Raw genomic sequence first — 13,690 nt, 5'->3', positions numbered from 1 at the left:
TTATTGTATAATATAACATATTTACATAAAAGTGATAACTTTCCAAGTACAATTTAATAAGTAGTTAGCAAATTTCAAAGAATATTATAGGTTACAATTCCACAGTTTCAATTATTTCCTTATTATGAAATATAACATATAAACAAAAAGGTAATATCTTTCAAAATATTTAACAAGTAGATATATAGGAAATTGCCAAAGTTATTATGAGTTATAGTACCATAGTTTTAGTTATTTCCTTATTGTAAAATATAACATATACAAAAATGTATAGCTTTCAAGTTACAATTTAACAAGTAGTTATAGAACAAATTTCAAAGGATGCTGTGTGTTATAGTTCCACCGTTTCATTTCTTTCCTTCTAAGTATTCTAATATCCTAGCAACTAAGAGAAAAGAAAATCATATAAAGATTCAGTATTCATATTCCTTTGTTAAATTCCATCTTGTCTATTGCTACCCATCCCTAGTTTAATCATTTACCCAATCTTCAGGGATGTCTAGGCACTGACCACCCTAACCGGTTCATGTTGAAAAGGGGTGTTGTCATTATGGAAAAGGGGACACATCTGGTTGATGCTTGAAGAGGCTATTGCCTCTGGGTTTTGGGCCTTAGCTGGCTTAGGAACACTCTGAAGGATTTAAGATTCTGATGAATAAACTTAGTGAGTGAAACTTTTGTGGAGACTCAGATAGGGATCTACGCACTCTTTAGGGTTTTGAGGATTACTGTTGACTTGGGCCTGTCATTTGGTATATCTAGGTGAAGCTTCTTAGAAGTAACCTCCAGGATAACTCTTCACTCTATTTGAATTCTCTTAGCCACTAAAACCTTACTTTTTTGCCCTTCTCTTCCCCCTTTTGGTCAAAAAGGCATTCTCAATCCCACGATGCCAGGGTCAGGCTCATTCCCAGAGTTCATGTCCCACGTCACCTCCATGTCCCACGTCACCTCCATGTCCCACATCACAAGGAAGGCTCATAAATTGTGGGGGTCCTGTCCCATGTCAGAGGGAGGGTGATGAATTTATTTGCAGAGTTAGGCTTAAAGAGAGTTAGGCTTAAAGAGAGAAGGTCCACAGCTGAGCACCAAAAGAGGTGGCATAATTACAGGTGGGCTCAGACTCCTCTTTATAGCCGCAAGTTTCACCCAAGCAAGCCTTAAGATCGAGGGCTTGACTTATAAAGTAGGGGGTCCCTAAGTTCACATAGCATATATTCTGTCCATGATAATCAAACAGTATCTCACATTATCACCACTTAGTTGCACAATCCTCATCACTCTCCATTTTAAACAATTCTCATGACCCAAAACATCATGTAGCTCTTTTCAGCCCTTAAGTATTTGTCCCTAGTGTTTGTGTAATACTAGCATGGTATTCCTAAGAATTATAGTCTCTTGTATGCAATGTGTAGATTTTTCCCATGTACCCTTCTGTTGTCAACTCACTGTGCTAGTGTCATACCTTAGAGGTGTATCATGCAAGCACCTATCTATATTTGTGGTACTGATCTGTGGAAAACATGCCTTTAAACGAGCCCTTTCATTCCTATTCACCTTCAGTATAGCTCTGATACTTATAATCCCATTAACAAACAACTGTCACCCCTATCCATTACCATACCTTTGAATTCACCATTATTAACATATCTGAACATATTAACTTATCATTTCCCCTCACTAGCTACTGTCTATCACTACGTCCCCAATATTCTTATTTTATAAGAAATTGATTTTACATTGTTCAGATAGTTCATAGTAGTGGTAATGTACAATGTCTCTCCTTTTGTGTCTGAGTTATTTCACTCAGAATTATATCTTCAAGGTTCATCCATGTTGCCATATGTTTCAGGACCTTATTGCCTCTTACTGCTGCACAGTATTCCATCTTATTTATATACCACATTTTGTTTATCCACTCGTCTGTTGAAGGACACTTGGATTGTTTCCATCTCTAGAAATTGTGAACAATGCTGCTGTGAACATTGGTGCACAAACGTCTATTCGTGTCACTGCTTTCAAAATTTCTGTGTATATAATGAGAAGTGGAATCGCTGGGTAATAGAGTAACTCAATATCTAGTTTTCTGAGAAACCACCAAACTGTCTTCCACAGTGGCTGTATCATTAAACAGTCCCAACAACAATGAATGAGTTCCAATTTCTCCACATCCTCTACAGCATTTGTAACCTCTTGTTTGTTTGATGGCAGCCATTCTTATTGGTGTGAAATGATATCTCCCTAATACCTAGTGAAGATGAACATTTTTTCATGTTTTTTTTTTAGCCCTTTGTATTTCCTCTTAGGAGAAATGTCTTTTCATATCTTTTGCCCATTTTATATTTGGGCTGTTTGTACCATTGTCGTTGAATTGTAGGATTTCTTTATATATGCAAGATACTAGTCTCTTATCAGATACATGGTTTCCAAATATTTTCTCCCATTGAGTTGGTTGCCTCTTCACCTTTTTGACTAATTCCTTTGAGGTACAGAGGCTTTTGATTTTGAGGAGTTCCCATTTATCTATTTTTTGTTCCATTGCTTATGCTTTGGGTATAAGGTCTAAGAAGTGACCTCCTAATACTAGGTCTTGAAGATGTTTCCCTACATCATATTCTAGGAGTTTTATGGTACTGTCTCTGTTGAGGTCTTTGATCCACTTTGAGTTAATTTTTATATAGGGTGTGAAGTAGGGATCCTCTTTCATTCTTGTTGTTATGGCTATCCATTCTCCCAGCCCCATTTGTTGAAGAGACTGTTCTGTCCCAGTTCAGTGGATTTGGGGGCCTTATAAAAAATCAGTCAACCGTGTATCTGGGGGTCTATCTCCGAACTCTCAGTTCGATTCCATTGATCAATATGTCTATCTTTATGCCAATACCGTGCTGTTTTGACCACTGTAGCTTTATAATAGGCTTTAAAGTCTGGAAGTGTATGTCCTCCCACTTCGGTCTTCTTTTTTAGGATGTTTTTGGCAATTTGAGGCCCCTTTACTTCCAAATAAATTTGATAACTCGATTTTCCAAGTCTGCAAAGTAGGTTGTTGGAATTTGGATTGTGATTGCATTGACTCAGTAGATCAGTTTGTGTAGAATTGACATCTTAACTATATTTTAGGCTTTCTATCCATAAGCGTGGAATATTTTTCCACCTATTTAGTTCCTTTTTTATTTCTTTTAGTAAAATTTTGTAATTTTCTGTGTAGAGTCTTTTACGTCCTTGGCTAAGTTTATTCCTAGGTACTTGATTTTTTTAGTTGCTATTGTGAATGGAATTTTTTTTTTTTTTTGATTGCCTCTTCAGTTAGGTCATTTCTAATGTATAGGAACATTACCAGCTTATGTGCACTGCCACTCTGCTGAATTTGTTTATTAGTTCAAGTAGCTTTGTGGTCGAATTCTCAGGATTTTTCAAATATAAGATCATATAACCTGCAAATAATGACTGTCTTACTTATTCCTTTCCAATTTGGATACCTTTTATATCTTCATCTTGATGAATTGCTCTGGCTAGAACTTCTAGCACAATGTTGAATAATAGTGGTAACAGTGGGCATCCTTGTCTCCTTCCCAATCTTAGAGGGAAGGCTTTCAGCCTCTCACCATTGAGTACTATGATGGCTGTGGGTTTTTCATATATACCCTTTATATACTGGGGACATTTCCTTCAATTCCCAACTTTTGAAGTTTATTTTTTTTCAATCAAAAAGGGATGTTGAATTTTGTCAACTGCTTTTTCGATGTCTATTGAGATGATCATTTGATTTTTCCATTTTGATTTTTTAATGTGTTGAACCACATTAATTGATTTTCTTATGTGAACCATCCTTGCATGCCAGGAATGAACCCCACTTGATCATGGTGTATAATTCTTTTAATGTGCCTTTGGATTTGATCTGCAAGTAATTTGTTTAGGATTTTTGCATCTATATTCATTAGGGAGATTGGCCTATAGTTTTCCTTTTTTGTAGTGTCTTTTTCTGGTTTTGGTATCAGAGTGATATTAGCTTCATAAAATGAGTTACATAGTGTTCCTTTTTCTTCAATTTTTTGAAAGAGTTTGAGCAGGAATGGTGTCAATTCTTTTTGGAAAGTTTGGTAAAATTCCCCTGTGATGCCATCTGGCTCTGGGCTTTTATGTGTAGGTAGATTTTTGATGACTGATTGGATCTCTTTGCTTGTGATTGGTTTGTTGAGGTCTTCTATTTGTTCTTGGGTCAGTCTAGATTGTTCATGTGTTTCCATGAAATTATCCATTTCCTCTAAATTTTCTAGCTTGTTGGCATAGAGTTGTTCACAGGGATTTAAAAAAAAATTTTTTTTAAATCTGTAGTAATCTGTAGTAATTATCCCTTTTCTCATTTCTGATTCTGTTTATTTGGGTCCTCTCTCTTTTTGACTTTGTCAGTCTAGCTAAGGGTCTGTCAATCTTGTTGATCATCCCAAAGAACCAACTTTTGGTTTATTTATTCTCTGTTTTTTGTTCTCCAGCTCATTTGTTTCTGCTTTAATCGTTGTTATTTCTTTTTGTCTACTTACTTTAGGGTTAGTTTGCTGATCATTCTCTAGCCTCTTCAGTTGTTCAGTTAGGTCTTTAGTTTTAGGTCTTTCTTTCTTTTTGATATATGCACTTCAAGCTATAAATTTCCCTCTCAGCACTGCCTTTGCTGCATCCCATAAGTTTTGATATATTATGTTCTCATTTTCATTCATTTCTAGATATTTACTAATTTCTCTTGCAGTTTCTTCTTTGACCCACTGGTTGTTTAGGAGTGTGTTGTTTAACCTCCATATATTTGTGAAAGATCTGGTTCTTTGGTGGTTGTTGATTCCTAGTTGCATTCCATTGTGGTCAGAGAATGTGTTTGAATAATTTCAGTGTTTTTAAATTTATTAAGACTTGTTTTTGTGACCCAGCATATGATCTATCCTGGAGAATGTTCCATGGACACTAGAGAAGAATGTATGTCTTGGTACTTTTGGATATAATGATCTATATGTCTGTTATGACTAATTCATTTATCATATTGCTTCGGTTCTCGATTTCCTTTTTGGTCGTCTGTCTAGTTGTTCTATCTATAGAAGAGAATGGTGTATTGAAGTCTCGCTATTATTGTAGACATGTCTATTGCTCCCTTCAGTTTAGCTAGTGTTTGTCACATTGTTTTGGAGCTCCTTGATTGGTTGCATAAACATTTATAATTGTTATTTCTTCTTGGTGAATTATCCTTTTTATTAATATGTAGTGTCCTTCTTTATCTCTTATGACATCTTTGCATTTAAAGTCTATTTTGTCCAATATTAGTATACCTACCCCAGCTTTCTTTTGATTGCAGTTTGCGTAGAATATTTTTTTCCATCCTTTCACTTTCAGTCTCTTTGTGTCACAGGGTCTAAGATGAGTCTCTTGTGAACAGCATATTGGTGGGTCATACTTTTTAATCCATTCTAACAGTCTGTATCTTTTAAGTGGAGAGTTTAATCGATTCATATCCAAAGTTATTACTGTGAAGGGACTTCTTGAACCAGCCATCTTATTCCTTGGTTTTTAGTTGTTAGAGCTATATTTTCCCCCTTTCTTTCCTTTAAATTACCCTTACTAATAACTTTTCAGTTCTATGCTCTTCTACAGACCTCTCTCTGCTTTCTTTCTTTCTCGGCAGGTATAGCTCCCTTTAGTATTTCTTGCAGGGCAGGTCTCTTGTTAACAAATTCTCTCAGCATTTATTTGTCTATGAAAATTTTAAACTCTCCCTCAATTTTGAAGGAGAACTTTGCTGAATAAACAATTATTGGCTGGAAATTTTTCTCTTTCAGAACCTGAAATATGTCATACCACTGCCTTCTTGCCTCCATGGTGCCCACTGAGTAGTCAGTCTCATGTTGTTTCCCTTATATATGGTGAATAGCTTCTCTCTTGCTGCTTTCAGAAGTCTCTTCTTCTCTTCAGCATTTGACAATCTAATCAGTATGTGTCTCTGAGTAGGTTTATTTGGATTTATTCTTTTTAGAGTTTGTTGGGCATCTTTAATTTGCATATTCATGTTATTTAGAAGTGTTGGGAAGTTTTCTCCAACAATTTCTTCAAATACTCTTCCTAGCACTTTTCTCTTCCCCTTCTGGAACACTGATGATTCTTACATTTGTGCGCTTCATATTGTCCATGATTTCCCTGAGCTCCATTTCAACTTTTTAAATTTTTTTAACTGTTTTTTAATTGTGCTTTCACTTTCCATCACCCTTTCTTCAAGGTCACTAATTCGTTCCTCTGCTTCTTCAAATCTGGTGTTATGTGTCTCACGAATACTTTTGTTTGATAAATGGTATCTTTCTTCCCATAAGATCAGCTATTTTTTTTTGTTTGTTTACTCTTACAAATTATTCTTTATGCTCTTCTAGGGTCTTCTTCACGCCCTTTATATCCTGAGCCATAATATTGTGTGTACTTCTTTGATTAATTGCTCCAAATTTTGTTTCTCTTCTGGCTTTTTAATTTGTTCATTTGGCTTGTCCATTTCTTCTATATGCTTCAAGTGTTTTGTAATTTTCTGCTGTCTTTGGGGCATTTGCTTATCTTGATAGGGTTATTTTTGGAAGTGCAGAATTAATTGAGCCTTTGTATATAATTTGGTCTGCTGGAGTGCAGTTTTCCAATCCTGCCAGCAGATTGCACTCTTGAGGCACAGCTTGCTGGAGTGCATTTTCCCTAACCTACCAGCAGGTGGTGCTCTCAAGTAGGTCTTCCCGGAACTTCTCCTATATAGTGGGTGGAGTCCAAACTGGGTGGGGAACCAATCAGTGTGCTGGTTCTTTGGGTGCACGAAGGAATGCCTGTCCTGGGGCTGTGATGCAGTCCCAAGCAGAGAGGTAGGGAGTCCAATCAAGCGCACCCCGCAGATGGAGCATGTGCCCTGCCTGCCAATTCTCTTCCTGCCCTGCGCCCATGAATCTCTGAGATGTGGCAGAGGTTCCTGATCACCGGTATGATGCCTCTCCCTTCCCCGATTTTCACCATTGCACCCCGCCCCGGACTACTATGTGGGGAGAGCAATTGCTGCCTGCCAAGTTCCCTCATGGGAGCTCCTTGCCATCTGGCTGTGGAGGATCAACCCCCAGCAAACTGTCAAGGTAGGTGGATGGGAGTGGAGAGCCACTGCTCACTCCCTTGCCCAGTGGTGGTTTTGCTGCTGCCAGCCTGGAGGGGGTGGTGGTGGTTTAGATGGGGAACATACTAACTGCATCCCTTCAGCTGCCATCTGTCCTCTGTTTTTGTCAATTGTCCCCTCCACGTACTGTGGGGGACCCTCTAAGACTGGCCACACCCCTGAACCACAGTCCCTGGTGTCCTCCAGCCCCTGTCTAGTTACTCTGATGGAGGAGAAGCCCATTCTGCCTCACCTACTCTGCCATTTTCCCAGGAGTCCTGAAACTTTATTTTATCTCTTTTCTCTTCCCCCTTTTGGTCAAGAAGTCTTTCTCAATCCCATGATGCCGGGGCCAAGATTATCACCAGAAGTCATATCCCATGTTGCCACTGGGAGTCATGTCCCACGAATGGGAGAAGACAGTGAGTTTACATGCAGTGTTGGCTTACAGAGAGAGGTCACATCTGAGCAACAAAAGAGGTTCTCTGGGGGTGACTCTTAGGCACAATTTTAAGTAGACTTAACCTCTCCTTTGCAGTAACAAGCTTCATGAGGGCAAGCCCCAAGATCAAGGGCTCAGCTTTCTAAATTGGTAGTCCCCAATGCTTATGAGACTATCATTAATTCCCCAGGTGGGGAAATTTAGTATTCCCACATTTCCCCCCAGTCCTTTATGCGGGCTTTGCAAATACATCTTTATTCTCTGCCCAAATTACTCTGGGATATATTGGGGCTCCACACTAACCTGTACAAACCAACCAGATTTCACTTCATATTCAATGTTCCATGTAATTATGTTGTTTGAATAAACTGACCATACAAGTTAAATTATATAGCGTGTTACAAAAAATATGGATTTTGCACCTAATAAACATCTTTTCTTGAAGTTTTAAAACACAGTCAATATGATCCTTTACCCTTTAGTTGATTTACTTTAGTCCTAACCAAGTCCATTTCGTTCACATGTCTAATTGAAATCTGATCTCTTTTTTCAGATTCGTTAACATTTGCTGTATGGGGTAATGCTGACATTCATAGCTGCCAGACTCTGGCTCTGAGTCTCAGGTGTCACATAGATACCCAAATTCCAGGGTCTGACCAAATTATACACAAAGAGCTCAGCATCTCAGAATTTAGAAATAACCATTACCACTCAGAAATAGATATAACTGCTCTAAGAGCTTACGATGTAGGAACCTTTACAGTAAGCCTTGCCCTCACAACCTGTGCTCTCAAGACTTAATTCTCAGAACTTGTACATTATAGTTAGTCCATATTAGTGACACATTATAATGTTTTTCTTTTCATTTCTGGTTTATTTCACTCAACATACTGTCCTCAATGTCCATTCACCTCACAATTTCACTCCTTCTTGTACCAGCTGAATATGTATGTATACACCACTGTTCTCCATTCTGTTCATCAGTCGGTGTACCCTTAGGCCACCTCCATCCACTGCAAATCACGAATACTGACACCATAATCCCCACTGTACAAATGTCCATTCGTGTCCCTCTTTTCAGTACTTCCAGATATACACCCAGTAACCTAGTTGTAGGACCATATTACAACCCCATGCTTAACTTTCTGTGGAAATACCACACTGCCCTCCATATGGGCTGCACCATTCTATTTCCCCACCAACAGTGATTATGTACATCCCTTTCTCCACATTTTCTCCAGCACTTGTATCCCTCTGTTTATTTTTCAGGTGGTTTTATTCACATACCATACATTCTATCATAAGTAAACAAACAATATTTCCCTGTATAATCACATACTTATGCATTCACCAACACTATCTATATAAGGACTTTTCCATTTCTTCCACAATGAAAGAGGAAGAGGTGAAAAAAGTAAAATGAAAAAGATAGAAAAAATGATAACTAAAAAACAACCAAGACAAAATAAATTTAAAATAAAATATAATAAAATAGACAACAATGCCAATGACAAGAATCCCATATCCCTCCCTTTTATCCCCCTCTTGTAGACATTTAGCTTTGGTATATTACCTTTGTTACAATTAATAGAAGCATATTACAATGTTATTGTTAACTATAGACTCTAGTTTGCATTGATTGTATTTTTCTCCAAGATCACCCCATTTTTAGCACCTTGCGAAGTTGACATTCATTTGTTTTCCCTCATATAAACACACATTTGTACATTTAATCACAATCATTGATCACTCTAGGTTTCACTAAGTTATATAGTCCCAGTCTTTATCTTCTATCTTTCCTTCTGGTGTCCTACATGCCCCTAACCTTCCTCTTTCAACCATACTCACAGTCATCTTCGTTCAGTGTACTTACATTAGTGTGCTACCATCACCCAATATTGTGCTCCAAACCTCTCTCTCCTATCTTTTCCTATCTGCCTGTAGTGTTCCCTTTAGTTTTTCCTGTAGAGCAGGTACCTTGTTCACAAACTCTCTCAGTGTCTGTTTGTCTGGGAATATTTTAAACTCTCCCTCATTTTTGAAGGACAGTTTTGCTGGATGTAGAATTCTTGGTTGGTAGTTTTTCTCTTTCAGTATCTTAAATATATCATACCACTGCCTTCTTGCCTCCATGGTTTCTACTGAGAAATCCACACATTCTCTTGTATGTGATGGATCGCTTTTCTCTTGCTGCTTTCAGAATTCTCTCTTTGTCTTTGACATTTGATTAAATGTCTTGACATAGGTTTATTTGGATCCATTCTGTTTGGGTTATGCTGTGCTTCTCAGATCTGTAATTTTATGTCTTTCATAAGAGATGGGAAATTTTCAGTGATTATTTCCTCCATTATTCTTTCTGCCCCTTTTCCCTTGTCTTCTCCTTCTGGGACACCTATGCCATGTACATTCATGTGCTTCATGTTATTCAATTCCATGAGACACTGCTCATATTTTTCCATTCTTTTCCCTATCTGTTCTTTTGTATGTAGGATTTCAGATTATCCTGTGCTCCAACTCATGAATCTTTTCTTCTGCCTCTTCAGATCTGCTTGTTCTAGTTAGCTAATGCTGTCAGAATGCAAAACACCAGAAATGGATTGGCTTTTATAAAACGGGGTTTATTTGGTTACACAGTTACAGTCTTAAGGCCATAAAGTGTCCAAGGTAACACATCAACAATCGGAAGATGGCCAATGGCATCTGGAAAACCTCTGTTAGCTGGGAAGGCATGTGGCTGGTGTCTGCTCCAAGTTCTGGTTTCAAAATGGCTTTCTCCCAGGACGTTCCTCTCTAGGCTACAGTTCCTCAAAAATGTCACTCTTAGTTGCTCTTGGAGTGTTTGTCCTCTCTTAGCTTCTCCAGAGCAAAAGTCTGCTTTCAACGGCCATCTGCAAACTGTCTCTCATCTGCAGCTACTCTCTCAGCTTCTGTGCATTCTTCAAAGTATCCCTCTTGGCTGTAGCTCCTCTTCAGAATGTCACTCTCAGCTGCCCTGAGTTTCTTCTGTTTGTCAGCTCATTTATATGGCTCCAGTGATTTAATTTAGACCCACCCTGAATGGGTGGGGTAATACCTCCATGGAAATTATCCAATCAGAGTCATCACCCACAGTTGGGTGGGGCACATTTCCGTGCAAACAACCTCATCCAAATGCTCCAACTTAATCCTCACTAATATATGTCTGCCTCACAAAATTGCGTCAAAGAGTATGGCTTTTTCTGGGGGACATAATACATTCAAACCAGCACACTGCTGTTGTATGTCTCCATTGTATTTTTCATCTCTTGTATTGTGCCTTTCATTCCCATAAGTTCTGCCAATTGTTTTCCAAAGTTTCGAGTTCTTCCTTATGTTCACCCAATGTCTTCTTTATATCCTTCATCTCTTTTGCCATGCTTTCCCTCTACTCACTGGTTTGATTTTTGGATTGATTTAGGATATTTATTTGATTAATAATTAGTTGTTTCAATTCCTGTATCTCAATTGAAGTGTAAGTTTGTTCCTTTTGGGCCATATTTTCAAATTTCCTAATGTGACTCATAATTTTTTGTTGTCTAGGCATCTGGTTTCCTTGATCATCCCAATCAGATTTTCCCAGACCGGATGGGCCCAGGTCTCAAAAGGAAGGTGTAATCAGTATCAAGTTTCCCCTAGGAGCAGGTTGTCAGACTTTCCTGAGTCCTCTAGACTTTGTGCTTTTCCTGTCCTGCCCAGCAGGTGGCACTTGTCAGCCCACAGCTACCCACTGGTGTAAAGAGGTGTGGTCCCTTTAGTTCTCAGTTGAGCCTGTCCTGGCCAGGGGCCGAGGGTATTAGAAGCCAAGCTTAAGTTGTTTCTGTTTGTTTTTTTTTCCCCCTAGGCCCTGGGGTCTTAATTCTCAGAGGGAGGACCGCCACTTGACCTGGGCCCCAACCCTCCTTTTCTTAGGGAAGAGACACCCTTTAGGGAGTTATCTTCTACACTTGAATTCCTCCTTTGTCTCTTTGCCATGAGTAAGAAAGTCCTTTGTTTTTGTTCTAGGAGCTTCGTGTCTTCTGCCAGGATCCATGAAACAATAACAGTCTACCTTGTTAGCTTGTCTGTAGGATAAAATCCCAGGCCCTCTGCAGTTCTTGACATAGGCGTATTCACTCATATGTCTTATGATTGACACTGACTTTACCTGGAACTCAACTGGGGCAGTTGGCCAGAACACCTACTTACGACTTCCATTGCTTGGGCTTCCTCACAGCATGGTGATTTTATTCCAAGAGTGAGTGTCCCAAGGAACAGGAAATGGAAGAGACAAATTTCCTTAAGCCTGGGCCCAGAAACTGGCATAATGTTCCATTGGTTCTATTGGTCAAGCAATCACAGAGTTTAGATTCATGGGGAGGGGATATATACCCCACCTCTCGATGGAAGGAGTATCAGTGTCACATGTGGGATGGAGATATATTGATATGGCCATCTTTGGAAAATACAATCAGCCACAGCCTACTGTCCAGCCACAGAAAATTATCTCTCTTGCATGTAAAATCCCTTCTGCCCCCAAGACCTCCAGGTCATGTCTCATTTCAGCATCAGCCTTGGATCCAGGGTCTCAGCATTTAAATCAGGTACAGGTATAGATGAGTTTCCTCAGGTGATGTTCCTCGAGTATTGCTCCTTTCAACCTGAAGACCTGTGAACTAAAGAGACAAGCTATCTTTTCCCCACAAACCCAGCATGAAATGGTGGGACAGACAAAGCACAACTGCTATAGACACTCCCATTTAAAAAGAGGGAAACAGGAGACATGCAGGAGTTACTGCTCAAGAGCAATTATGAAATCCAGCCTGGCACATGTTGGTTGTTCCTTGATTAGGAAAGGTGTTTGATATAAAAGTTTGGACTGAGTGTGTTGTGAAATGGGCTGTGAAGGACCCATGTGGCTTCCTTATGACAGTGATTTTGGTCCTTACTCCATTGTTCCTAGCAAGTGCTGTACTGTCCTGGAAATTGGCCAGGATGATTGAGGCCAGAGAAAAGGAGCAGAAGAAGAAACAAAAACATCAAGAAAATATTGCAAAAGCCAAATGACCAAAAATGGATTGTAGAAAAGAACAGGCTCTGAAACCGGAGAAAAATCATTTGGAAAATTATGAAGCTTTGGAGGTACTCACTAAGGTTTCTTCTTTGGATTTTATGACAGTATTATATAGTAAACAAAGTCTGACCATATGGAAGAATCATGTTAGTTATGACTTCAGTACTGTAGTAACTTTTAGGCTTGGATATAGAAGTGTGTTGGTATCTGTGACAGTTATTGGGTAAATTAGCATTTATTATGTTACAAAATCTTTATAACTGACTCAGTCATTTGCCATTTTGTAGCCTATGTACTGAAATAAAAATATCCTGTGGTGAAAAAAATGACCTTAAATCATGAACTCTATCAAATAATAGCTTAAATTTGGGTCCCATTCTGGACAAAGAAAGTAAAAGTTAGAATTGTCCTCTTTCAGATAAAAAGTATGTTTGGGCTTTAAAAAGATACAGTATATTAATCACATCTTTTGTCATTGTTGCTGATTTCTTGGAATATAATCATTTCTGTTTTTTTCAAAGCAAAATATTAATCATTTAATTCTTTATTTTCTGTATAGTTTGTCTGATTTTTAGCCTTTATACTGGTAATATAGTTATCAGACATTCTGCATTTTTAAACCTAATTTTATAAAGAGTTCTCTTGTCCTGACTAGTAGAATACCACCTGCTGGATTTAACAATTTTTGTATTTCCTTTGTTTTGTCAGTCCTTAAATATTTCTCCAATCTACTGGGTGAAGAATGGTAACTTGTGATTTTATTTTCATTTCTCTTTTTACTAATAAAGTTTAGTATATTTCATATAATTAATGGTCCATTTGTGTTTCCTCTTCTATGAAATGCCTGTCCATGGAGTTCATGTTTGTGGAGATTTTCCTATTGAATTGTTTGTCTCTCTAATTGATTTATAGGATCTAGGTGCTAATTTTTGGGTGGGTGGGGTTATATGTGTGAAAATTGCTGATGGGGTTTGACTGCAATTGTAATAAAGCTGAAGATCAATTTGGAGAGAATTAACAACTTTACAATATTAGT

General features: G+C 38.3%; 2 protein-coding genes across 2 annotated transcripts in view; both read left to right on the top strand.

Moving 5' to 3' along the window:
• Positions 1-12,550, top strand: part of PPCDC (phosphopantothenoylcysteine decarboxylase) — a 71,799-nt gene extending 59,249 nt beyond the window's left edge. The window contains exon 5 of the mRNA XM_037833388.1: positions 11,607-12,550. Coding sequence (XP_037689316.1) covers positions 11,607-11,636 — 30 coding nt within the window. The 3' untranslated portion in view covers positions 11,637-12,550. The remainder of the gene's footprint in view (positions 1-11,606) is intronic.
• Positions 12,133-13,394, top strand: LOC119532754 (small integral membrane protein 15-like). Its single transcript, XM_037835079.1, has 2 exons — positions 12,133-12,184; positions 12,433-13,394. Exons 1-2 carry the CDS (start codon positions 12,133-12,135, stop codon positions 12,645-12,647), a joined length of 267 nt encoding a protein of 88 aa, XP_037691007.1. The 3' UTR covers positions 12,648-13,394.
• The last annotated feature ends 296 nt before the right edge of the window (positions 13,395-13,690 follow it).

Source organism: Choloepus didactylus, chromosome 4 (genome assembly GCF_015220235.1).
Source record: "Choloepus didactylus isolate mChoDid1 chromosome 4, mChoDid1.pri, whole genome shotgun sequence".
Taxonomy (NCBI): Eukaryota; Metazoa; Chordata; class Mammalia; order Pilosa; family Megalonychidae; genus Choloepus; species Choloepus didactylus.
This window is presented reverse-complemented; position numbering and strand designations above follow the sequence as displayed.